Source organism: Sparus aurata, chromosome 20 (assembly GCF_900880675.1).
Source record: "Sparus aurata chromosome 20, fSpaAur1.1, whole genome shotgun sequence".
In the NCBI taxonomy this organism is placed as follows: Eukaryota; Metazoa; Chordata; class Actinopteri; order Spariformes; family Sparidae; genus Sparus; species Sparus aurata.
The window spans coordinates 18,727,629-18,755,605 of NC_044206.1; the positions used below are offsets into that span (position 1 = coordinate 18,727,629).

Genomic DNA, 27,977 nt, shown 5'->3' on the forward strand with positions numbered 1-27,977 from the left:
ACGTCAGAGGACACGCCTCCATGTTGCAACTTCTTCCGAGGATTGCAGGGTTCAATTCAAAAGCACCCAGAAAGACACCATTATCATCATTATTGTCACCCATATATAATCACAGTCATAACTTATTCCACGGTCGCGCCGCTTAGTCATCATGGCCGACACGGGCTGGCCGGGCTGCGCGAGGAGCTTGAAGGGTGTCATCCTGGACATGTTCGGCGTGTTGTATGAAGGCGGAGAAGGCGACGGGGTTGCCATTCCTGGCTCGATTGAAGCCGTGAAAAAGTAAGTGAATCATTTAAATGAGAGTTGTTGTTTTTTTTGTCGCTTGCACGTTCAGCTGTCAGAGCCTACAGGGCAAAGTGCATGCATACACTGCACTGTCATGGCAACTCCTCAAAAGGCTGTGTGTGCATTAGAACATGCTGAGAGGTGTTTTCATATCAGTGTCTGTGTGCTGCTTCCTCAGTCTGACCTCCTGACCCCCCTTATTTACAGGCTGAAGGAGTCCGACCTGCAGCTGCGCTTCTGCACCAATGAGACGCAGGCGGCCAGAGAGGCGTTTGTGGCCAAGCTCCACAGGCTGGGCTTTGACATGTCCGTGTCTGAGGTCTTCCCTCCTGCTCCTGCAGCCGTGGCCGTCCTTAAAGAGAGGGGTTTACGGCCTCACCTGCTGGTGTATGATGGTAATGCCGTGTAAATTGTTAAAAGATTGGCATATACACATTAGAGTGCACCACAAAATATTCAGGCAGACAGTGTTTCTGGATTGCACCTTCAGTAAAAAGGCTTCAAATCAAGAGTCAGTTAAAGGGTAAGTCCACAAAATTTAAAAATAGAGTGTATCAGTGTTTTACATGTCTTGGGAGTACTACTAATTGTGTAATATATATATATATATATATATATATATATATATATATATATATATGAAGCCTTTTTGTTGCTCCAGAGGAAGCTGTATTAAACTGCCTCCAGTGATGTCACTCAATTGCTGAGTTGCATCGTGGGCAATGTAGGCACGCCAGGAATCAAAAAGGAAGAAGAATGTGTGGAATCAAAAAGGTGATATCTCTGGTTCACGGCCATATTTTTGATCCTCTATAATGAGTGCAATGCTAGACCAGTGGACTGCTTTTTCAAAACCTGGTGCCTGCATTACCCACAATGCAATGTAGCCAGTTAGTGACATCACTGAAGGTAACTAATTAGATTACATGCAGCTTCCACTGGGGCTACAAAAGGCTTTATGCTACTTTTTCACACGTAAGTAGTACTTTCCAAAACCTGCAGAGTTGCCCTTTAAGACAGGTCTATAAAGTATTTTGAAAAATGTAGCATGTGAGATATCTTCAAACTGTAGCCTGATTAAATGATGGAATAAAATCCTATGAATAGAAATAAACAACATGTTCGTTCATCTCCCACTGCTCTCCTGCGGTCAGAGGTTTGAACTCATTGCTCCCGACGAAAGATATAAATATTATAAAAGTAATTACAAATATACAGTTTCACTACTTCTTTGTAAAACTAAATCATTTCTTAAAACGACATTACACATAACAGGAGGTAGTTCTCAGGTGCGACTTTGGTGCACCAATGAGTCTTGGTAACATATTGTACTGATATGTTATTATTATAACTATATATATATAATAGTTTTTGGACAACAATGGAGGTCAGATTTTAGCTATACAGATCTCATGGAATATCACCAGAGATGTCCTTCTAATGATCTGTTTTGTTCTTCTGCAGCACTTCTGCCTGAGTTCGATGGTGTCGACAAGAACAACCCAAACTGTGTGGTGATCGGAGACGCTGCTGAGAAATTTTCCTACCAGAACCTGAACGAGGCATTCAGGGTCCTTATAGACTTGGAGAAACCGGTGCTGTTCTCTCTGGGCCAAGGGTAAGAGCATATCTAGAACCAGGAGTCATTACTGTTACTTATATCCACGTAGAAAGCACATTTGTTTTTGTTTTGATCTTTTTATAGGCGGTACTACAACGACCCAGATGGCTTAAAACTAGACGTTGGGGTATACATGAAGGCTCTGGAGGTATAGTGAGGGCATCATTGATATATTTATTCATAATTGATAACAGCAGTTGAGCAGTTACTTAATGTATTATTGTTTGGTTTCAGTATGCCTGTGATCTAAAGGCTGAAGTCATTGGAAAGCCATCCTCAACGTTCTTCCAGAGTGTTCTCAATGACATGGGGCTTCAGCCACATGAGGTACGTGACAATACAGGGCACTGTGTGTATAAGTTTGTTGTGCAATATTGAGGACTTCATTAATCTAGGCTGAAATGCTAAATGTGTAGCTTTCCTGTGAGGATGCTTCGACTGCATGCTATGACTGACCAGACCACTGACAAGACCAGGAAGGGAGTCATTGATCAGTTTGTGTCACCATACGAGGAAGTTGCAGCGGCCACTACCCTTCTAGTGTGAAATACGGAACAGTAAGCATCCACGGTTGTGCATTTACATGGGAAAAAAAATGCAATCCACCGCACAAATAGTTTCAGAATTAATTCAATTCACAGGAACTTACAGGCTGATTGCTAAAGAGGGGCCACATGTCAGGATGTGAAGCGTTAACTAACCAAACACACAGTTTTTTTCTTTTGTGACATTTTTACAATTCTCCCCACACACCAACCAGAGATGTTAATCGGTCCAACAAATCCAGCTTTAACCGAGGCTAAAACGGTTCTCTGCCGTAAATAAAAAAAATCCACGAAATGCTGGCAAGAAAAATGCTACACTAATCTATTGAATGTGTGATTTGCAACTGATACAAAATGTGATTAATTACTCAGGGCAGCTTGGCAGCTCAATTAGTGGAGCATGTGCACTGTGTACTGAGACTGAGTCCTCAGCAGGGAGGATTCAAGCTTCTGGCTGTTTACTAAGTTGGGAAAGAGCATGTCAACAGGTGAAAACTGATCATAAAAATATTCATTGAGAATGCCTATAGGCTGCTTTGCAAGCAGGTGGTAGGTTAGTTCTTATTTAAGCATATTAATTCTACCTAATTCAATCATATGGGATAAGGTCCATATTTTTAGACTCATCTGTTAAAAAAGCCCACATTTGAATGTACTTTTTTTAAATTTATTTTTTTAACACAACTGTACCATTAACATGGTTTCCTATTGGGGAGAAAAAGAGGATGGAGGCATATAGATGTGGATGCTACATTTCTGGGAATTATTTTAATTTTCACTTTTTAAATTTTACTATTCTTAATCTATTGGAGTCATTTATATTGAGGCTTGCTTTATATTTTTTGTCACACCATAAAATTAAACACATACGTAGGTGTATATCTCATCATGTATCATTGTATAATTTGTGTATTATTTTTTAAACCATTTTTTGGCCATAAACTTAAATATTTTTAGCTGATATTGGTTATTGAAGTCAAATAATATATCAGCTCGCCAGACAGTCAATGGTAACATCATTTTTTGTCAGTTCAGTCAAACAGGAAGTCTGCTTCAGCCAAGGCTGGGTTAGTTTCCCAGCATAAGTTGCCATAGTAACTGAGCCTGAGCTATGTTTAGGGGGAAGGGTCAATGCAAATCAATACAAAGTTGCCCTAAATTATCATATTTATGTAAAGGGAAATTTCTATCCTGATGGCAGCATCTCTTCCGTCGGGCACGAGGTGTCACTGAATGGTTAGGTGAGTTTGAAAATGATGTCATTCAAATACTACTGCCCTGGCAGTCACCAGATCTCAACCCAACTGCACACCTATGGGAGATTTTGGACCAATGTACTGCATCGCCATCATCAAAACACCACTACAGCACCACAGTATAGGCTAAAGTGCTAAGCTGTTACTCCACACTCTCTTCCCACATCTGTAATCATACCTGTTGTACCAGTTACTTGAACATCTCCTGGTTGATTTATTTAGCCAACAGCAGCTGGAACAGGAAGGTGTCTGAAAATGTGTTTAATGTCTATCCTTGGTATGTGCTCATCTCAGTGTATATCAAGTCTAAAAGCTGAGCTCTGTCTCACTAAGCTTATCTATATTTAGACCTGACAGTTGGCACTCTCAGAAAGCTGGGGTCATCTCGGTCCAAGCTTCCATCTATTCTCTGAATTTTCTTTTCTTAGGAGAGACGTCGATATAGCCACAGCTACATCTGCTGCCCTTTCCGAAGCCTTCTGGATACTCACCCAGGCTCTCATACAGAGACGTTGGTGCAAATGTACTTTTTCCCAAAGTAGAAATTCTTGTTCCTTGAGTCACTCGCTGAGGCACTCGCTTCCAAATCAGGATGAAACCGCTCCCTTCCTGCAGGACAGTAATATTCCTTTCATTCTTTTACCAAACTCTCTACTACCTCAAGTGATATGAGATATCATCCAGGTATTATCAACTCTCGCCTTATTATCACAGTTTACTATTTCTCTAATAAAGCTTCCATTGTCCTCTGTCCATATTATGAATTATAAACCGATGCGTGAAAATATCTGTGGATCAGTTCCAGTCTGCCACAATGTCACAGAGGACTGACCAGTTAAGTGAATAACGTTGATCATCTCATTACAAGACAGTGTTCCGTTTGGAAACCTTGGGTCCTTCATATGGATGCCACTTGACATGCACCAACCATGTAAACACCATTGGAGACCAAGTAAGCCCTCCCCCCCCCCCCCCCCCCCCCCCCCATGGCAACGGCACTCCTTGATGGCAGTTGGCCCCCCCAGCAGGACAATGTGTCCAGCCAAACTGATAACAAACATCTCAGTATTGGTACAGGGACCATGACAAAGAGCTAAAGCCGTCAACATGGCCTCAGAATTTCCCAGATCCCAATCTGATTGAGCATCTGCCGGAGCAAGTCCGATCCCTGGCGGCCCCATCTCACGGCCCAAAGGACTCAAAGGATATGCTTCCAATACGCTGGTGCCAGATACCAGCGAACACCCACAGCTTTAACGAATCTGAGCCAATCCTGATCCACTATGCGGCCTCAATGGATTAGACTTGTTCTGCCTGTCCCACTTACCCTCTTTCAACCAAGGCAGTACAGTGCAGGTTCGGAGCAGTGCCTGTTCTCGAACCAGTTCTTCACGCTTAGACAGCCACAGAAGTGCCTCGCGACCAGGAAATCTGGTTCGAAAGTGTCATCAACACTTTGCTCGCATGTAGGCAAGCACAACCAGGAGCAACACTTGCATGACAAGTACCTGGTGGTCAGTGGAGATCATCGCTTAGATTAAAAAACGAATCATTGAGAGAAGGGAGGGCAGCTTGAAATGGATCCGCCAAGTGCTGTTGATGCACAGCTAGGAAGGAGGAACCACAGGGAATAACAACTGGCACTTGTAGAGAAATAAAGCTAATCCACATTTCCCTCTTATTTATTCTTTGTCCTCCTCTCTTGCAGGTGCTGATGATCGGGGATGATCTGGTTAACGATGTAGGTGGGGCCCAACACTGTGGAATGAAAGGCGTACAAGTCAGGACCGGAAAATTCAGGTCAGTGATGTCCTGAAACCACAAATGCACCCACAGTGAACTGCGGTTGCCTTGACGCAATCTACTGAACTTGGACATAATTCATTATTGGCAACAGCTGTCCCTACTGGTTAGTCAAACTGTCCTTAAATGGTGCTAGTGTGTGCCCTGCCGAAGTATCCTTGAGTGAGATACCAGCCTGTTCCCTGGCCTGATCTGTGCTTTTATGCCTGGAGGCAAAAATGGATAGCTCGCTTCCTTACAGGGCATCATAAAGTATCACATAAATCATCTTTACATTTTGAGGCCAGGCTGATCATTTTGTAAAGTTAGAAATCTATGCAACCACTGGCCAGAAGAGGGCGCCCTGACATCAGCATTGAGAACCGAAGTTTCCTCCATAACACACCGGCCTCCCGTGAGCAAACCACCTCTCCCTTCAGCCCTCCAGATTTGTTTATTTGATCGAGAATCCCCCTGAAAATAGCTTCATTCTCTCCACATGTTGAATGCTCGTCACCCGCAAGGTCATACTCACCCGGGATTTATGATCCCCAAATCTGGAGATTACTGGGGGCACCTCTCTCGTGCTGTAATTACAGAAACATATGGCTGATTATTTTAGACGCCATATGTGGTTCTTATGGGTAGAAGAAACGAGAAGAGGGACTGGCAGTAGGAGGGGACGCTTTTGTGGAACTACACATTATATCACGTGTATGCTTTACATTATGATGAATGTTCAAAGTCATACGTTAACTATTGTTTTTATAGATTTTTCTCTATGTAATAGGATCTTAGCCATATGTTTTAATACGCGCACTTTAGATATTTATGGCAACAAGAAGAGGAATCCTGAACATTTTCTGTTTTACACTTGGGGTGCTGTACATTTTATTATGTTTTCCACTTTTCAAACACAGCGCCAATTACTATGAAGCAGTAGTGGAACAACTACTCAGGTCTTTTAATTTAACATACTACAAAGCATCTTTAACTTCTTATGAAACATTCTAAATTTAAATCGACACCATATGTCAATGACCTACATAAGCAAAACAGACCATCTGCGAGGAGCTATTTTTATGTAGTTATTCTTATGCCTTTCCCACAAAACTGCAATACTTTGTTTCATCATTTCGTCATATTGGTTATTCATCTTTCATAACCATGACTACATACACCCCCTTATTGCATGCAGCCTGTAACAGCTGTGCTTAAAAAGAAAAATAGTGTAATCCACCTACTTTACACAACGCAGTGTGTTTACAGGTCTGGAGGAGCACTTCTGCATGTGTGAGAAAGAAGTAGTACAAAGCGTTTTGTGGCTCCCGAGGAAGAAGATGTAATCTGATAAATTGCCTCCAGTGATATCGCTCAATGGCTAAGTTGCATTGTGGGTAACTCAGGCACTAGTTGTTTTTTTTTTAAAGCAGTTCATTGCCCTCCTGTAACACTGCTGGGACTCATGGTGAACTCAAGGAGTATTACTGTCATTCAGCGGCTGTGGTGCATTGTGGGAACCGTAAGCTGGTTTAGCATTGCACATTATTAAACGCCTACTAACAAAAAGACAAATAATCAAAATTGATACAGCAGAACCAGAGATATGGCCTTTTTCTATTCCTTGCATTCCTCTTACTTTTAAGAACCTGGTGCCTACATTAACCACAATGTAACTTAACCACTCAATGACATCACTGGAGGGTATTTTTCAGATTACATGCAGCATCTGCTGTAGCCACAAAAGGCTTTATACCCATTTCACATATGGAAGTAGTACTAACTAAGACACACTTTAATGTGCAAAATTGGTGGAGTTGCCCTTTAACTCGCTTCCAAAACAAACCCAAGGATTAGCCAGATCAAAGATCTTCACCACAGGAGATGGCGGTGCTCATACCGCTTTTGTCCACAGTAAATTCATCAATATAACAATTTAAAAATACTCGCACGGCTGTGTAATTTCAGGTACAGTAACAGGCAGAATATCATATTATCTGAATTTACTGTAAAATGTAATAATCTAGTAATTTTGGATATTAAATATACAAGAGGTTTTGTATTCCCCCTTTGAAATGTAGTGGGGTAGAAGTACAAAGTGCATATTTAAGAACAGGGCTGAGCAGAAGAAAATAAGTGCAGGAGGTACAGGAGGTACATCAAACCTCCTTCCTGTTATTGTTACCACTTTAGATTTAGTCTGAAGAGCACCGCACTCGACGACCTGCCCCACTGCCGCGGCCTTGCATGCAGGCCCTCGGGTCATGTGACCAGAGAACGCTGAGTAATCTGCTTGAGCATCAGTCAGCTCTAATCCCGTGCTAAAAGCACCGTCACTCCATGTAAAACCCGTCCTCCATCTGCACAGAGTTATTCTTGTGTGCCTGACAGGGTGTGTGCTTCCTCTTTCACTGGTTCTTGTGTGTGTCGCTGACATGTACGCGCACACATGTGTTACCTGTAAATATCTGTGCACGGTATGCAGCCGTGTGCAGTGCTTTCGGTCGCCGCATGTAAAGACAGAGAGACTTTTTACTAATCTAGAATCCATCTGGTTTATGTGACTCAACAGTCTTTCTCCCAGCGGCTCAGTTCAGCTCCAGTGTGCTGAGCAGTGTCTGATATACTCAGCTAAACACAGGATAAACCGGATTAAATTATGTCACTGCTCATCCAGTGTGTTTTTATTGTTTTTGGGGGGGGGGGAGAGAGCAACTGGTTAGAATAAATGGGCTGTTTCCTGCAGAGGAACATATGTGGAATCAGTATTGTGTTACATGACGTGTTTTGTTTCAGTGGTGGTGGTCTAGATTTATGGACCGATGGAGTTTATACGGAGAAACACGTGCATCCACAGGCAATATAGCAAGTTCTTCCATAAGTGGTTAACTTGTGTCACTGGAAGAGGACAGTAAAATGCAGTGTGCTATTTTTTGACACACGGTTACAAAGAAATTTGCACTGAATATAAAGAGCCTTTCAATAAGAGATTCTTGTAAAAGAAGCCGTAATGTTTTGAATTTATTGCTGCGTCACCTGCTTTGAATAACTAATGCATCATGTTTATGTTTGATTACCAACTGAAGACACTTGTATTTGGATAACAGCCTGTAACGGGAAGTAACATTTCTGCCTCAAATTAGAATTTATGGCGTTAAAGCAAGCCGCCGTTTACTCATTTACCATAACGTCCCAGATGATTCACCGGACTTATTAAACCGTATACATTCCCGCAGAACAAGAAGAGAAACAGCGACAGCGAACAGGGTTTCCGTGGGACTCGGAGGGAGGAGAGGACGTGAGATTTAACATTTTTCAGCCAAACAGGCGCAGTGAACCCAGGCTTGCTGGGAGCAGCTATAAACCCTCAGTCAGATCTGTGAAAACACAGCTGTTTCCAAGTCAACCAGATGCTGCGCAGGCCTCAGGCTCGGGGAAAAGACTGCTTCAAATACCCCAGGCCCTGGTGACAAGACAGGAAGGGGAAAAAGATACAAATCACAGACAAATCTAATCACATCAGCTTATTTTAAAAAGCTTTTGACATACTGTTACTCAGCAGCGACAGCACAAGATCTTAAATTCGTTAAGCCTAATTTAGAGCTGTCTGTATATTTTCACTGTCTGTTTTCTTACTTGCCTGTTGTTCACCTTGACATAATCTGCCTTAATTCTGTTGGAAAAAGCTCATAATGCAAGAACAGTAAGAGGGTTTCACATGTAACTGCTGCTCACTGTACCTTTCTCGTATGACACACAGCACATGAATGTGCTTGTTATGTTATTCTGATGGCTCCTGCAGATTAAATTCAAGAGCAGGGGCCAGGCAAAGTGGTATTCCAGTGCCTACCAGCAATGGCTGCTGAGACTATAGGCGTAATATAGGGGTAATTGTAATTGGGGTGCGCTATGCTTGCAGTGAACTTTCCCTCATTCTTAAATAATGAGCGAAAGTTAGCGCACTTCCCTCGGGGGAGCCGGAGAACCCTTTAATGTAGAGCAGGTTTAAAAAAGAGGGGCCTGCACCGAAAAGTGGCTGGAAACTCGACTGGGAGTAAGGAGATCCGACTGCTGATGTTAATCAGCTGGATGGGAACAATCTACCAACACCGTGCGGTGCTCAGACCCCCTTCCCAGCCTTTTCAGCTCTGTCGTTTTGTTATGTTGTCACAGTAGCTGCAAGTCAAATCCCAATACTTTAATGCTGTATTCCGTCCATACCACAGAGTAATGCTTGGTCAGGTTTTACGTCTCCTTTGCTATGTATTTCCTGAATTATCTGATCTTTTGTTCAGGATTTGATATGTAATATTCCCACGTTAAAATGTCTTTAAAAAAAACAACAACTAGACCATTGCTGTTTATTTTTGTTGAGATGCGTGTTTAAACCCATAGAAATCCAGAATTTTATTCAAGGCAAGAGAGCGTTTTATTTGGTCGCCTGTCAGTTTAACATCCAGGGAAATGCCTACGTGACCAAAAATGACATAAATCATTAATACATTACTGCGAACATTTCTGCCTGAGTCGAAGTCGGATATATTTTCACCAGCAATGGCATTTTTTAACCAATAAAGATAACAACTCCCATGATGCCACGCTACTTCAGAATATCCTAAACTTTGGAAACCAGGAAATATACAGTGTTGGACTGCTGTTTAACTTGATAATTTTGGATAATACAGTTAAAAACCGAAGTTTTTTGTATAAAAATGCACCTGCAATGAGCATAAATGCTCACAAAGCTGATATGTCAAATGTGTCGGCAAACAGTTCCTTTTTACACAACCACAGTTTGGGCGGCATCCATTTAGAGTTGTGTTCCTCCCCACATGGCAAATGCTAACGTTAGCATTTGTTTGTCAGAGCACATTGCTAAGGTTGCTTAAATTGCAGCATTCATGCCACATTGGCAGACCAGAAAGAATGAGAATCTCACATTATGCTGACAATGCACAGCAACGCCACTGCAAGCCTCGTAGTCGCACAGTCGAGACAATCACATCGTAGCCGCTCGCGCCTAGCTACGTGGTAAAACTGTTTGCAAACAGTTGCCTAGCAATCGTGGAACAGCATTAGCATTCATTTGAGTCATGCTTCTGGCTGCCTGGCAAATGTCAATTCAATATTCACCTTCCTTTTAGGAAGCTGTGGCTTGGTTCTTCATCAGCTCCCTGAAGGAGTATCAGGCTCTTTAGCTGTTAAATGTTCCGCTACGCTCAGCTGCTAGTCGCTAATTTTGCCTGCCATTTGGAACTCAGCACACCCTCTTTGTGGGTGCATCACAACAAGTGACCCCTTTCGCATTACACATAGCCATCTGATCTGCTGCCAGTGTAAAATATTGATTAGTGGATCTTGGAAAAAAAGTGTTGTAGTTTTTGTAACAGTGCATAAAAACCAGTATCAGACGATGTAGAATAACACCCAGCCCTACACAACACTGTTTTAATGGTCAGACTTATCCTGTCCTTGTTGTCTCAGTCCTGTGGCTTAGTCTTGTAAGTTGTCTTTTTTTAAATAGTCATCTCTCACGGTCTGTGGCCTCGACCGGTCCTGTGTTCTTGTTTCTGTTCTCTTATCATCAAGGAACTGCGTCGGCACAGAACTGTGTTGCTTTGAGGTTTTCATGAAAGCAGGTTGACAACATGCCGTTCTTTCATGCACCATTTGTAAGCCGGTTTAATTGCTCCCGCAAGCCTACACAATTACTTTCTGGACCGCTTGGTGTTGGCAGTGCTGTCCGTCTCTGTGTATCCGTGACAATCAAAGAAGCTGGGTTTCAGGCTTTTGATTTGAACATACACCCTCGGTATTGACACTTGTAATTCTGCCGAGGAGAAAGCAGCGCAGTGTATGTGTCAGATACCAGCACAGTATTGATAGGTGTTTTGAGCGAGGGCCAGCCAGTTAGAGGAAGCCCTCGCTGGATTCCCGTTGGAATCTGGCAGAGAGTGCACAGCAAACATTTTCACACAGCAGCAACCAACTCCAAAATGGTTTACATTGTAAACCTCTCCCTGTGGCCAACGCTTGACTGCTAATGTGAGTGTTGGGAAACTGTTTTCCAAGCAGGCCTGAGCCAGATTAAACGTCTCCAGAGAGATTTAGTCCCTGATGATAGAAACTATGAGCTAGTTTGCCGAAACCGCACCCTAGTTCGTGCCCTTTCTGTCTGTGGCCGTCACTGAGGGACACTAACAGGAAGCAAGCATTGCAGGGGGGTTAGTAGCCATGTGATTACCATGCAGATTACTTTTCCTTCAGTTTTTTTTTTTTAATTTTGAATGTGCTGTGAGTAGGTTTCACTGCTACTCCAAGCTCAGACAATTTAGAAAACCAAACATGCCTATGTTAGCATGTTTGTTAATACCAAATGTGCTAACATTATGCTTGTTGGAGAACATGCCCACATGCTGAATGTTGTTAATTCTCCATTCATTCTATGTTTGTAGAGTGGAAAGAATAAGAAAATCTCAAGATTTTTTTTGCAAAATACCTCCACTACTAGCAATGTAGCAGTAGTACCAGGGTTAGTTATTTCTCTGACTTGAAATTAGAAATAAGTGGCTCACGTGTCAACAGTTTTCCTACTAACGTTTTTGAAATCACAGTTGAAGAATGCAAAGAGATCGTGGCTTTGGGACGTTAGCCTCAAATACTAGCATGTATCATGCAAAACATTCAGTTGAAAGCACAGCTAGGTTGTTGAACTGGGTGTTAGCCTTCAATTGTTAGCATGAATGTTAGCATTTCGTTCAAAAGCCAGCTTTTGCCATGCAGTGTAAATTATAACATTAGCACTCACCTTATCAACTAAGCTGTTATACTCGTGCAAAAACACATAAAAGCACACGTGCAGTATCATGCACTAAAGCAACATCAGTTGGAACGCACAGTTCTCACCAGATGGTCGGTATGCAAATATTCATAGCTATCACTGTAACTGCTACTCCTGCAATCAGATTTATAATAACCAGCAGGTCTGAGCTAGATGTGGAATGAGAATCAAAAGGATTTGGTTGGAGGCCATAGTAAAGTTGTCTAATGCGTGATGTTATGTGTTCTCCCAAAGCTTTAACAACTTGAGACAAACTTCTATCTTAAAGTCTCATGGCAGCGGTGAACGTCCCCATCTATCCCCATCGATCCAGTTTGGGTCAAGTCCAGCGAAATAAGTCTCTAGTGCCCAACAATGGGCAGAGTCCCTCTTTCAAAGCCACCCAGACTGAGCTGACTGGGTGAGGCTCACAACCTGTGATTAGTGGGGGATATCCAGAGCAGATTTCCACTGGTCCTCGTAATAAAGTCATGCAAATAAAGCCATTATCAGTGCAGCGAATAGAAGGAAGGCATGCTCATTAGGAAAGCAAATGGCCCATCAGCCTGAGCAAACAGATTGCAAGAGCGAGGCACAGCTCTCACAGCATAAAGCTCTTCGGTCTCAGCTTAGTATAACACAGTGTTCAGGATTTGTGTCATAAATCTTTAATTGCTAGCCCAATATTGTAAAATAGTATATTTTCACAAGTTTACTCTGACCTGTCAAGTTGTCAAAAGCTTGAATGGATGCCTCCGAAAGCTACACATTAATCATTTGCTGGGATCGGAATGTTTTTTTAGTAAGATCTAGTGCACATTGTTCCTTTAACAAAATTTCTACTAGACTGGAAATCAGACTGCAACACAGATATGTACTCATTCTGGAGGTTTTTAATTTCAAAACTGAGTCTGGAATTTTTTTCTCCAAAATATCTGAATTGAAGGCATTAGGCATTTAAATCTTTTAGTATAGTATGCTGTTAAAATTGGTTATAACCTACCCCTAGGTGGTAATGCTTTGCCCATTTGGTTGGTTGGTTGTTTTGTTTTATTGGTTGGTTGGTTGGTTGGTTGGTTTTGTGGTTGGTTGGTTGGTTGGTTGGTTGGTTGGTTGGTTGGTCGGTCAGAAGGGTTACACAAAAACTACTGAACAGAGTTCCACAAAACTATGGAGGAGGATGGGGCATGGCCAAGAATAGACCCTCTTAACTTTTGGTGTGGATCAGGATAAAGATAAGATCTAGGAATTTAAGTGCTGTATCGTAGGCAACTATTCGTGTTGTAAGATTCTTGAAGACGTTTCACCTCTCATCCAAGAGGCTTTGTTTAGTTCTGAACTATGATACAAACTACGAATTAAAATGACCTGGATGACTGAGAATTTTTTATTTCATACATTTCCGTTCATTTCTCAGTGAACAATGCATGGATCTTGGAAAAGCTGCTATCTATGAGTGGGTACAAAGGGTACTGTTGGGCCTGGGTGAAGGTATGCACTCTACCAACTGTCTGCTTTTATTCTCTATTCCAGTTCCCTCTTTATACATTGTGGTGTTAGTTTCCCTATCTTGTTTGTACTAACACTGTTTACAACATGTAAAACGTCAGGTTTTTTTTTTGTTGCATACACAGGGCGCTTATGCAAACGAGGGTTAACGATCCTCCACCCTGAATAAACACACAGGTTGAATGACTGATGAGTGAAAGGGTTCATGGAAAAGTGTGAACATTCCACTCTATTATGTGTATGTGTCTACAGAAAGGTGATGCCCCCCCCCGCCCCTGCCTCTCTGACATAAACAGCCTATCAGATCTTCTTTCCCGTGAATCAAACAGATACCACAGTGAGCACGGCGCGGCAGTGTTGGGTTTATGGATGGGCCTCGTCCTTCTGCGGATCTGTGACACTGAACCTTGACAGCTCAACCGTGCAGGCATGGCTGTGGTTGCAGCTTAATCTCCTTTATAAACGGAGCGCTGCCCCTGGGACGGCTCTCAGGTACATACTGTATTTCAGCCTAGCTTATCTTTCAAGTCCTCCCCTGGTGTCCTATAGCCTCAGTTGCTATGATAATGCATGGGATGGTGGCAATGGTTTCAAGTGTGTGCCTGTCAGACGGTCCCTGCGATACTTCAAGGCCTTGTATGTGTCACCGAGACGATTATGACATCTCCTTTCACCCGTCATAATGCTTTTGATTGTCTTGCTTTTTTTGGAGAACTGGATTCAAGAACAGGTTAAGCTTGAGTTGCACTTTCTCTGTTCTCTCGCTCCGTCTTGACCTTTGTGAACTGCTCTTCTTTACAGACAAGAGTGCTGGCGTTTTATAGTGTCTAGCACACCAGCACAGTCCCACGCCCTGTCCTGTGGACCTCTGTTAGCACACGAGTTTTGTCTGCGTGGGGAGGAAGCGAAGTTATCTCATTTCACATTTCTCCACTGAGGCTGTGGGCCGCGAGATTAAAAAGCTTGTCAACCCGACAGCTACAGTAATTCCGAATGTGTCATTGCGGTCTGTTTGCCTCCGCGCCATGGCAGAGACCCTTGACGCCGAATCCAGTGAATCATAATATGTGCACAATATGGCCTTTGAACTGGGGTGGAATCGGCATGGGGCCCTCTTTTGTGTCCAAGTCCCCCCGGACCATCAGAGGAACTGAAATCAAGAGCTGTGCGACCCGTTGGGTTTTTGTTTGTTCTGTGGCAAACAGGCAGATTGAGTCAACAGTGCGCTTGGTTTGTTGCAGCTCCCATGATAAAACACTGTTGGCCCAGAGCAACAGAGACCGTATATGCAATATCATCTACGTATATTAATCTAATGTTGTCATAGGAGCATACAGTATCTTGCAGTTTGCACTCAACCACCCCTGAGTCGGCCCTTGTGTCAGTCCCTTCCACTGATCTCCGATCCAGCCTCTCACTTCTCTCTCTGCATCTGCTCTGTCAGTCAACGGCAGGGTCCTTTGGCAGGATATTTGCATGGCAAAATAGGAAAATACATGTTGCATAAGGTTTCTATTTCCACTGCTGGATTTCCCTTCTTTTTAACAGATAACACATGAAAGCTGGCTTTTGTTTGTTGGATCTCTCTTCCTGGCTGCACGCTCCCACCTTATCCTTTCTTTTTCCAGAGGTGGGCGGGTTACGTTCCTTAGCTGCACCTCCGGATTGCAGAAGTTGCAAATAAATAAACAAACATTAAGAAATGCCTCCTTTAAATCTCCATATTATTATAACCGTATAGGCCGGATTATCGGGTTCTGTGTGTAAGAGCAGCATTTACCACAATTCCATACAGTCCCACCTCTAATTAACTCAGCGCTAAGCTATGTTTTCATCTCATTCCTGTGGATTGGAATCGGCAGCTTTGTAGGGAATGTAAACATAATCAATTCTGGGAGTGATTTCCCCAGCCAGCCAGCCAGCACTCAGTTCTTGGCTCCAGACCCAACACTTCTCTGTCTTATTTCTCCGTCGCTTTGTTCATAACTAATATTGCTATGCTTTCACTAGGATATTCCACAGTAAACAAGTCAGAGTTTTTTTGAGCATCTCAGCTTTCCGTGCTTGCTTGCTTTCTTTCTCCTGCTGACAGAGGATGGAAGCAACACAAGGCTTCGGATTAACTTTTCCATCTGGTTACACTGGTAACGCCAGGTGGGTGCACCGGTACGTAACTTTTTTTAAACATCATAGTTAATTCCTTAACACACGTAATAGGAAGAAAGGTGCAAATACATGCTTTTCTTCCCTTAACTCACAACGCAACAGCAAATTGCGATAACCTCTATTGTTTAAAAACTAAATGTCTACATTTTAGGCGCACCGGTGGAACAAATGAAAATGCAAAGTCGCACTTGACAGATTTTTGGGTGCGTGTGCAACCAAAATAGTAACACCCTTGAGCCCTGCAACAGTTGCGGTGGAATCCAATGGTGACCAAGACTCGAGGCACAGAGTCCAAGTGGTCAGCATTTTCCAAACACTCTGCCAGAACATGGCTAAACAAAGCCATATTGACCCACATTTAGCCAAATATGATTAAAAACAGCCATATTTATCCATTTGGTTTGTTGCTTACATGGATAGCAATCAGGATTTATTGTCAGAGGTGAACATTAGCCAACATATAAACAGCTAATTTTGACAGCAACAGAAACTTTATTTTACAATAATTGGGCAAAACTATGACTATAGGGGATAAAGCTAGCACCAAAATGGAGAAATGAACATGATTGATCAAGATTGTTGTCATTCACAATAGAGCAAGCTGCGAGATCGGTCAATACAAAGGGATGTTGGTGATTTTAGGTCAGTGTGATCACGTGTTACCTCGTGATAAGTCCCAAAAAAGCTCGAAGTGGAATAGAAAGGGTAAAGACAGACTCATTCCCACCTAATTCTACAACATTTTGATCTGTGTTTTGAACTTTCTGTTTGGACCAGGTCAGAACATAACAGGGTGTTGCACATTAATTACTGACTCTGGATGGATGCGACAGTGGCCGCACAAAGACGTCAAAGAGCTCCGTGGCACTCCGCTGGGCGCCCGAGCCTGGACCTACCATCCCTCACCACCCCGGAGTGACGGCTTCCTCTGCCTGCGGGCTCCTCTAAAGCCTGCCGTGCGTTATAAGTCAATGAGATATTAATAATTAACCTGAGCTTTTTTCACAGTGAGACTAGACTCCCACGGCGAGACAAAGGAGCCGGCCGGGCCTTGGCCACTGAGCCCCTCGACGGTACTTTTCCACCCCTGAGAGGCAGAAAGAGAACGAAAGAAAAGGAGCGAGAGTGGGAGAGAATCGGAGAGCTAAAGCCCACAGATGGCAGGCTGAAACATAGCACTGCCTCTTAAATACATGAACACAGGCCCTTAGTCGTTTCAATGGGGATCCAATCCCTCTTGCAATTACCAGTGGACAGGCTGCTTGGCTGGGGGGGGACTTGGGCCCTTGCCTGGTTTTCTGCTGGAGCCATTTTTTTTTTTTTTCTTTCTGCTGAAGGTTTGTGTGTACGTGTTTGTGTGGCTGCACATGTGTGTGTGTGTGTGAGCAATTTCTGAACCAGAAGCAGGTGACTCAGCAGTCCCTCGCCACTTACAAAACACTCCTGCGTGGTGAGATACACACACACACACACGTACAAACGAACGCTCAGCAAGCCATCAGCAGCACCGCTAATAATAACACGCCGATGAAAAGAGTGCGGTGGTTAGATCTGGGTCACATGAAGCGCCGCATATTGAGCACGACACCGACAGGACAGCTGGGAAATGACAAAGGGAGTTTACTTTTGCCAGATTTTTTGTTACATAGACAAAAAGTATAGTCCATAAGATGAAACGTTCAAACTCTGTGAAGACTTTTTAACAGTTAATTCACTTTAAAGTGTTTACAGTCGATGCATGCGACACCTTGAGGATGTTCCCAAAACTTTTTGAAGCTCACCGCAAGATTCCACGACGAACAGTTTTGAAAAATTGGATCAAAAACGATGTAGCAGAAGCGGGACTATCTTTTTCTTTCCATGCATTCTTCTTCCTCGTCACAATCTGGTGCCTGCATTACCCACAATGCAACTCGATCGCCGTCGATTCAGACAGAGGATTCTTTTGTGTCGTGCTAGTAGCAGCTAACGCAGCCTCGAGTGGCTAACCGCAACCAGAGATGTCAAGTGAGCTCAATAATTCTGGCATGCTTGCTTCTTTTTGGCTCCGCATTCCCACATTTTTTTTTGTCACATTGACTTTCAAATTTCACGCAGCTGCCTCTGGAGTTATAAAACAACAATCTTTTTTTTTTTTTTTTTTCACATATGCAGAAGTATTTCCCCCAGAGACCTGTAAACAGACTTTGATGTGTCAAATTGTTACCAAATTGGGGGAAGTTCCCCTTTAAGGATTGCCCATCGTAATCTGTGGGTAGTACACTAATAACGCCCTGCCGCAGAGGAGTCATGGTGAGTGCTAGAGATCAGCAAGACTCTTGAAACCTGTTCAGTTATCCATCACAGTGAACATCAAAGAATAACTGCACCCGGGAAAAAAAAAACCCACATGCGCCGTCAGCGTTTGGTAACTACATGTTCCTTCTGCGATCTGTGTGGGCTCAAGAACGAGAGCTCACACCTGACCACACCCAGATGTGATTTTGGATGCGATCATACTGATACCTTTCAAAGCACGGAGGGTCAACGCAGCAACACTGAGATCTAGTGTGAAGTTACTCTTTAAAGGACCACACCAGCGGTTTCGTATGTTTATAGGAGACAGTGGTTTCTGTTCCTTAATGTTGTTTTCCTTCATCTATCAGCAAAACTCTTGAAACTTGCTCGGGCTGCACTATAATCCTTTCTCGGTCGACGTCGAATTTGCATTTATTTTTCTTTCCCAAGTTACCTCGCGGTAACAAGATAATGAAGTGCAGACTTTCCAAATAAGACTTTCGCCCGCACTGCATTAACACCGCCAATAGTGGAAACAAATTGGTTTCATGGACTTGATGTTCACCCTGACATCTAGAGCAGCGATTAGCGGCTCGGATTACGTGGCCCTCGGGGGGCTAATGTGCATTTCCCTGTCGGTGCGTGAAAAGCTCAACTAATTAACACAGAAATTGAGATTTGATTAAAAGATACATCCTCCTATTTCTTTAAGGATCAAAATAATCGGGCGCCGTTTAGCTCAGTTGGTAGAGCACAAGTCCCATGTGCCGAGGCTCTGCAGCGGACCCGGGTTCGACTCCTGGCCTGGGTCCCTTTGCTGCGTGTCACTCCCCCTCTCTCTCTCTCCCCGTTTCCTGTCGTATCTTCAGCTGTTCTATCAATAAAGCCATAAAAAGGGCAAAAAAATATATAGAAAAAAAAGGATCAAAATAATCAAACAAGATTAACAAATGTTGCAATGCTGCTTTTTATTCAATTTACAATAATCAGTAACCTTTATGGTTGAAACATCCAGCTATTGCCACTCCAGGCAGCAGTAGCACAAGTACAATTGTCCATAACAACCTATAGATTGTATGACAACTAATTGATAATGTTATCCAACATGTAGTTTTGTATCTATTCATGAGAACATAGTTGGGAAATGATGGGTGTTGCCGATGACGGGCGTTCTTCGCTTATCTGATCGGGCCAGCAGTGGACGGGAACGACCGATCCTGAGGGTGTTCAAGAGACTGGTACTTGATGTCATACATGGAAATACAATGCAAATGGTTGCCTCAAGACTGAACAAATACTTTTAAAAATCTGATCTACCGTATAATGTATGCATTTGTAGTTAAGCAGAAAAAACCTGCAAAAACGGCAGCCAGGTCTGTTTAGTGTCTTTGAGACTGAAAGTGAAGGTTTATGGTTTACGTCCTGTTCGTTTCGCCTCTGATGTGTTTGTGGTCGGGAAGGACAGAAAAAGTTTCCAGCGCGCGGTTTTGACAGTTCAGGATACTCTCTCTCTCTCTCTCTCTCTCTCTATCTCTTGCTCTCTCACACATACTCACATGTTTTCTTTCTCCAGAGAGCTACAGGATGAAAAAATATATATAAATTCAAGTGGCTCTTCACGCTTTGAAACCAGGGAATCCCCTTTTGTCTCCTGCTCGACTGGAAAGAACCGTTAAAGTGTGAAAACCATACCGCAGCTGTTTGCCGATCATGACTCAACATTATACAACTTTTTTTTTTTTTTTTTTTTTGGTACAGTGAAGTGATAACGGCTGCTGTGCGGCCGCAGAACTCGGCAGAGGATGCGAAGGGCTTCGAGCTTAGCATCTGTCATTTCTGTTGCCATAACATGCACGTACCATGGTGGTTTCCCAAGTTCAGTTGATCTGTTGTTTCACAAGAGGCTGCAGCTGTATGATTTCAATGGGAGTTATCAGTGTCTCGTTGCGGTTCTGTAAATATCAGGTAAAAAGAGGAAAGAAGAAGGGGGAACGGTGCAGCTGGAGTGGATGATGATAGTGATGATGATGATGATGACAAAACCAGGTTGGAACATCTCCACTGGCCAGAGTCGTCAGCTCTTCAGAGGGATCGTGATACGCCATCAATCTCTCCCGTGACCTTTTTATTTATTACGAAGCCAGTCAAACGGCGATCGCATTCTCACCCTCAAGGCCGAAAAAAACTCCTTGCAAGTCGCCGAGCAGCAGAAAACACACGCAGTTGCAAACCTCCTCTCTCCCCCCGCGGGGTGGGGGTGAGAACGCTTTGTCTTGTGTTAGTATCTTATGTCACCCACAAGGGCTTGGCTGAACATAAAGGCTATACTTATCGTCAGGCCGTGTACTCCTCCGGGTTATGGTTATGTAGTCTGCTTCAGTGTGAGAAAAAAAAAAAAAAGGGCTGTGTTTTGGCTGAGGGTGCACTCACTATTCTGGAATGAAAAACGCACTTACTCTACTCAATGAACTGACTCGAGGGATTTTCCATCTCTCGCTTGTAGGCTGACTTTTTATTTTCCCTTCGCAGCGTTGTCATAGCTCTCGTAGATGTGATTCCTCTGTGCAAAGCCAGGTGACGGCACACATTCCAAAACACTTGTGGTGCATGGGATTTTATATAGTGGAAATAACATGTTCAATTCTTTAATCTTATCCGTGTCATATCTATGTTTGGTTAGCTTCCATTTTGTTCCTCTTTTGTGTTGCAGTCTGTAAGCTGTCCTGTATACTTTTGCTTTTATTTACACCAGTGAAGCTGCAATTTTTGTTTGAGGCTTTGAGGCGTTGTGGTTAAACAAACAGTAGACTTCAACAGAGGTCAATGTTGAAAGTCTACGTTTTTAAACCTCTAAGCCTTAATTACCAGACCTCTTTCATTGCTATAAATGCTAACTTCAGTCTCATGGGAATCATCTTTGTAGCAGTTTTAGACATTTTAAAGGTCCAATATTGTAGAAAATGATTTCCCATGTCTTTTGTGACTGTAGAGCAAGTCTATGAGCTACTCTATATAAAAACTTTTAACTCATAACATTGGGAGAAACACGCAGTTCCTAATGAGAAACCAGCCTTCAGGACTTCCTTAAGGTTGTGATGTCACAGCTTTGGTTCCAAAAAAAATGAGCTGAGCTGACACAGAAACACAGTGGGTGGTGACTGCTCAGGCATGTGAGAGCTAACCAATCAGAGCAGGCTATGCTTTTAAGGGGTGGGGCCTTAAAGCATCAGGAGCGTTGAGACAGAGGGTGAACAGAGGTGCTGCAGCAATGGACAGTATGAGAAGAATAATAATGTATTTTGGGTGTTTACCTCAAAATGTTTACATGTTGAAATGTTCAAAAAACACAAGTATGAACCTGAAAACAAACTTAATATAGGACCTTTGCTGTGTGTTATTTATAAGTTGAAAACATATAACAATTATGTAAAATTATCAACAGAATGTGAATAAAGAGCAGTTTTTGACATTAGGTTGTCATTGTATTGTCTTTCAGAGATATCAACTTGTGTCAGCATGCCAACCAACTAGCAGTGGTCTACCCTGGTCCGAAGCTACTGTGCTAACACCCCCCTGTCCCCCAACCTCCCTGTCTGAACCACTAGCTGCACAGCTAACTGTGCTAACTAGCTGAGGGTAGCTCCTTCCCCCTGAGTGTAAATTTGACAGGTGGCCAACTCTTACAAATTTCACCTTTTTTTTTAAGTTTCGTAAAAACATTTCTGTTGAAATCACACAGCTGTTTTTCAGACAGGTTTCCCCCAAATGACTCTGTATGCCTCTGTACCGAAAAATCACTGTGATAGTCATGTTCTGTTGGCTCAGGTTGAACTTTTCTTCTCTACCCTCACGTATGCCTTATCTGCTTTATCTGCACTGTGTCAAGCCAAATGCACACTCAGCAAAGGTGAAGAGGTAAGCAGAGAAGTGTAAATCGAAGTTGGGCGTGTGTGACAGTTTTGCTTCCTTCTGCGCACACGTGAGTCTCTTTGTGTACAGTGTTAAGCATTAACCGATGGGACGCCTGCCAAGCCTTTCACCCATGGTCAGCTACCCTGACAAACACCCCCTTGTCTTTATTTCTGTATCATACCTCATCTTTCTCTCCGCGTTCGACGCACAGCTGACTTTCACACACAAGCACACTCGCTGTATGAGTCATTCGTCTCCACTTTCGTTTCATGGAGGCACGGCCTGTCCTTATAAAAGTGTATCTCTTGAGTTTTATAGAGCAGAGTATCGTGTTATATTTCTATCCATATGACACTCGTAAGATGCGATACTCTTATACTGCCTGAGTAACACCCACACGACACCCACATGCTCGTGTCCAGCCTGCACAACTGTTTAATCCACTGTCATGTCATAGCTGTCGTAGGGGATTAGAGGTGCACAAGCACGTACCTATGTTTGCTGTGTACTTTCAGTGATGTTTTGTGAAACTTCACTCGACTTCCGTCATTGTGGGGGTGAGGAGATGCTGACTGAATCTCTAAAAATCCTTTAACTAAAGGCCTTTGCGAGTTCCAAGATCTGTGGTCGATGTCTTGTAAGGGATTGTTTTGTCTGATCATCGATCTTGTACCCAAATATTTTAAATGAGTACTTAATAAAGAAAAAAGAAGCAAATCCTCATATTTTACAAGCTTCAACCAAAATGTTTTGGGGTATTTTGGTTGACAACTAATGACGACTAATTGTTTGATCACAGCCTAAATCTATCCCAAAATTAATCTTCTTTATTTCTTTTCCTACATGCCCCAAACCTCAACTTTTCAGCATGGTGGCAGCCATGTAGAACTAAATTATTGGCTGCTACCCATCTCCTACCTCATGGCTGACCTCATCCCTACATGAAGGCTGCGCACTGTCCGAACTCAGGGACCGAACCTATCTTTTCACGTGTATTGATATTGCATTGACCTGAAGGACACGCAGCGAGCGGCAGATTACCTCATTGGTAACACTAGCTGCATTGTGCTGAATTTTGCATGGTCACATTGACCTGGTTACTCCTTCATTATTCATGGCAGTGGAAGGAACACAGCAAAATGAATACACAGACGCATGCATGCATGCGTATCTGAAAGGCGGAGGCCACGAGAGATTTTAAAAAGGAGCGTCAGGTTGGAGAGACAGTGTGGTCGATGCTGTTGGCTTCGCTGCTTGAAACATTAGAGCCATGTGACCAAGTTGCTTGTGTGTTCGTGCCTGTGTGTGCGTGTGTGAACTCAATCAGTCCTCGGGGCAGAAAAGGGTGTGGGAGTAATCCAGCACAGGAGACATAACACCCCGACCATTAGCGAACCAGCTCACATAACCCAAGCACTAGTGGCTGACAGACATGCGTAAACACATGGCACCGCTTCTCCGCATTCACCGCAGCTTCAGTATTCAACACCTCTCCTCACCCACCCATCCCCACCGGCCTCTTCTGTCTGATGCTACACTTGGGCGGCCCACAAATATTTGCCATGGTCCTCCGCAAGCTCTCAGAGGGCAGGATTAATGGCGGTGTGTGCCGCACACCCCGGGCCAGACAAAGCCTCCCCATCTGGAGCTCCAACCCGTGACTGGGGAACAGAGGCAGCACACAGAGCCTGGTCAAGGCAGCCCGGGGAGAGGGGGGGACTATAGGCACCACTTCATAAATGAGCAGGAGACCTGGGCAGTCCTGCAGATGAATGAAGGGGGCGTTTCTGTCTTTTGATGTGATGGGGAGGAAAAGGGTCCTGCATGCATGCCGGCGCGGGTCTGGTGCCACGCCAAATGGATCACATTTCCCCTACCAGCTGATTAAACAGCCATATCTGCATCCTTCCCTGGGCCCTGAGCCAAACAATGGCAGCAGCCAGGAGGGGGATAGGAAAAGCTGCCCCATGCCTCCTACAGATTTTCAGCTATTTAGGAAACCAGACGGAGACGTTTTTGGCCTATGACCTTGGTCTTTAGTCATTTTTCCATGAATAGGAGTTCACATGATACTGTATACTTGTAAAACTTGTAAAGCATCAATCTCCAATAAACCTATCCCTAATAAATAGATGTAATTATAGCACACAGGATGCCTTGGGCCCCTTTTTATAAAGAAGCCATGTCTGCTGGTTACACTATGTCAACTGTATGTCTATGCTCTGAGCATTTAAAGCAGTGTGATGTTTTTCTCCCTTTCTCAGATCATTTAAATAATTTAGAAGCCTGAAGGGGTAAAGCTTTACACTATTAGACAAGGAACAAGATGCAGAGTTCACAAACTGCTAACATGCTCACGACGACAATGCTGACCAATTTAGCTGGTTTAATCTTTACCATGCTAACTGTCTTAGGTCTGCGTGTTAGCATGCTAACATTTGTTACCTAGAGGCTGATGGGAATGTCATAACTTTTACATGGTTTGGTCATAAAACAAAATATAAGACCTATAAAAATGTTAACCTGATGATGGTGTTACAGGAGAAGTCAGGGGATCACCAAAGTTATTACAATTCATCCTGAGGGGGACATGAATGTCAAATTTCATGGCAGGCCATATTCATTTCACTCAAAACTTTAAATGTCAACATCATGGTGGCCCAACGGAAAAACTCAGGATCACCAAAATCACTGGGTATCATCTGGAAACCATGAATGTGCACAAATCTGTAGGCCAATCCATCCTGTAGATGTTGAGATATTTTACTGGACAAGGGTAAACATTGACCTGCTTGTGGTGTCAGATGAAAAGTCAGGGGATCACTAAAGTCATCAGGGTTCATCCTCTGGGCACCATGAATAAACATGAATAAATGTCCTCATAATCCATCCAAGTTTTTGGAGACATTTCACTCAAAACTTAAAAAGCCAACTGCATGGTGGCACTAGGGAAAAAGTAAGGGGATCAACAAAATCACTACGATATATCATATGGGAACCCTGAATGTTAATACAAAATTGGTAAACAATCCATCCAGTAGATGTCGAGATACTGGATGAGGGAGAACTTTGTCCTGCTTGTGATGTAAGATGAAAAGTCAGCCAAAGTTGTTAGGGTTTATCCTCTGAGCACCATGAATATCATCTCTAAATGTCTAAACCAATGGAGATATTTCAGTCTGGACCAAGGTGTGGGACCAACTGACTGACTGACACCCCTGACTGACAGCCATTATTAAAGAAAACCCCCCCAAAAAACTTTGTGTCACAGGAAAATTTTCTTTCCTTTGTCTAACAATCTTTAGATTAACATTGTCTTGTAAATGCGTCCTGTCTTGGTTTGAAAACCACTGGCCAAAGTTACCAAGTTATCTTCTTGGGTTTTATTTTAAGAAATTGGATGGTTTCTTTGGCTGCACTTCTCATTAAAGACCCTCAGTTGGTCTGTTTTTAGTTGCCTTCAGATACATAGAAAGGTCTGGAACATTGTGTGACTGTTGGTGATAGAGATAGAAAACATGCACCACCCTGCTGGGGCTTTTGGCAAGCAGCTGCATAGACACCTTTAAGTTTGAAGAAATCAACACAGCAACAGATTCACTGAAAACTCTTGATTTTAATTACCTTGTAAGTAATCTCTTATGATCATTCTGAGAGGACACAGATCCTTTTTTTATCATCAAAACCTTCCCCTGAAGCTGTAGACACCCCTTTTGAAAAGATTCTGCTTGTACAAGCTTTGCCCTTCCTGAATCTTCCACCGTGTCCTGCTCTGTTCCAGTTCATGGTTGCAGTATTGTTAATGCGACTGATAGCATCAAACTGTTAGTCCTTCTTGTTTGTTCCTGTTTTCCTCCCATGCTGCATCTCTTTAAGCGTTTGCTGTCTGCATCTCCTCCCTCAGGCCCAGCGACGAAAGGCACCCAACAGTGACGGCCGACGGCTATGTGGACGACCTGGCCCAGGCTGTGGACATGATCCTCAGTCAGAGGCGCTGAGCACACGGCAGCGGACGCTGGCAACACTCCACTTTATGTGACCCTGGGTGACACGGGCTGTCGGCCAGTAGTATTTTTACATAGCTAAGCGTTGTTTTCCAGTGAAGGGTGTACTGTATTGAGCTAATTCAAGTAACAAAACTGAAATAACATCCAAATATCCTGAAACTGACATGCATGGGAAACACCCACCCATCTGGTGCTGCACGCAGTTACAGACAAACTAGAGTGGAACATCTAACCATGACACGGGTTTACAAGAAACAGTCTTGAACACTGTAGAGCTGCACTCAGCATTTGTCAGTACATGATCGCCATAGATAAGATACCTCAACTTGACATGAATGTGCCTGTTACCAGCTGCTGACTGGCGGTTAGAAGATAAAGAAGTAATGCTGTGAGTTCAGAGTGCATGCTTGGGTTACACTGTCAAGTGTTTGCAGAGACACTCAACAAGGAGACGGTTTGTAGTCAAGCTGCAAATGCACTGTTGGAATGTATCTGTAGTGTGTTTTTAATACATTAAATGTATCACATTGTAGTAAGAGAGATTTCCTGTCTTTTTTTTTTATTACAAAGCGAGGTTGAAATATCACAGAAATGCTAAGATACACTGGAGCAGTGCTTTAAACAAGCCGTCAGGAGTGCTGTGTGGTGTCAAAACTATACAGTCACAGCCCTCAGCCACGCCACCAACACAACCGTGGTTGCTAAAACAATGGCAGAGGTGTCGCAGAAATGTGGTGGGCGGAGCCTGCTCAGGCCTGCGAGAGTTCAACAATCACAGCGCGACTGGCCTTAAAGAGACAGGTGCTCAGAGTGTTCAGAAAGAGTGTGAATAGAGGTGCTGCAGTAATGGACAGTATGAAAAAATGATGAGTGTGATCCTGAAAATGAGCATCATACGGGAGCTTTAATCAATATAAGCAGCCTGTGATGTGTTTGTAATATTGCCACTGCTCACTCCTTGAACCCAAAACATGCACGACCTCAACAAAGCAGCGGGGAGAAGTCAGTGAGCTCTCCCCGAATATGGCAATTTGTCCGAGCCATTGTCACAGAACTTGTTTTTTAAAAGGGCTCAAGGTCTCAGAGCACTGGGGAAAGAACAGCCTTGGCTCTTGTTGAAACTGGAGTTCACATCGGAGCAGCTTTTGTTTTACAAAAACAAATGGCTGGAAATGGGAAGTGAGCTGGTCTCGGAGATGATAAATGCAGAACCCGGCCCGAGTGTGATGAATTACGCTGGTGCTCTTGCTCGTGTTTCCCCCTCTGTAAACAAGAAATGAAATGGGCCCCCTCCATCATCAGACTGAAGAATCACAAATCTACAAGAGCTTATCTTTATTTACTTGACTGTATGCCGCCTCTGCTGGGCCGGTGCCCCATCATTGTTTCATTGTTAATTGACACTCATTAGACGCGGTGCATTCATGTCAGAGTCTACAGTGAGGTTAAATAAAATGATGAGGGGGGGCAAGGAGGAGGAGAAAAAAAAATTGGTTATTGGGCTTTCGTGTGCCAGCTGGATCGTTGAGGCCTCTGGAAGTGGGGCGTAAAAACAAAACGATTCTCCATCGCTGCCCCCGAGGTTTCAGTGTACCAAATAGATTCAGCAAGAACAAAAGGCCATTGCCAAGTGATTCATTGAGGTCTTTCTGGTTCACTTCACCATTAGCTGACACAAGCTTGAATGTTATTGGGCAATTAAAGGTAATGAAATGCTACGAAAGTATTATGAAACTGTGTCCGAGCCGGGTTGTACCACTCCTATTTTCTGATTGGGAAATAAATATTAATGTA

General features: G+C 43.3%; 1 protein-coding gene across 1 annotated transcript; it reads left to right on the forward strand.

Moving 5' to 3' along the window:
* The first annotated feature begins 10 nt into the window (after nt 1-10).
* lhpp (phospholysine phosphohistidine inorganic pyrophosphate phosphatase) lies at nt 11-26,719 on the forward strand. Its single transcript, XM_030400159.1, has 7 exons — nt 11-282; nt 496-683; nt 1,753-1,906; nt 1,994-2,057; nt 2,144-2,236; nt 5,419-5,510; nt 26,081-26,719. The coding sequence occupies exons 1-7, from the start codon at nt 152-154 to the stop codon at nt 26,172-26,174; spliced, it is 816 nt and encodes a 271-aa protein (XP_030256019.1). The 5' UTR covers nt 11-151; the 3' UTR covers nt 26,175-26,719.
* Nucleotides 26,720-27,977: the final 1,258 nt, after the last annotated feature.

Coding starts and splice junctions, on each gene's coding strand:
- lhpp (XM_030400159.1), top strand. CDS start 152: ATGGCCGACACGGGCTGGCCGGGCTGCGCGAGGAGCTTGAAGGGTGTC. Junction 283..495: donor TCGATTGAAGCCGTGAAAAA/GTAAGTGAATCA, acceptor CCTTATTTACAG/GCTGAAGGAGTCCGACCTGC. Junction 2,237..5,418: donor TGGGGCTTCAGCCACATGAG/GTACGTGACAAT, acceptor CCTCTCTTGCAG/GTGCTGATGATCGGGGATGA.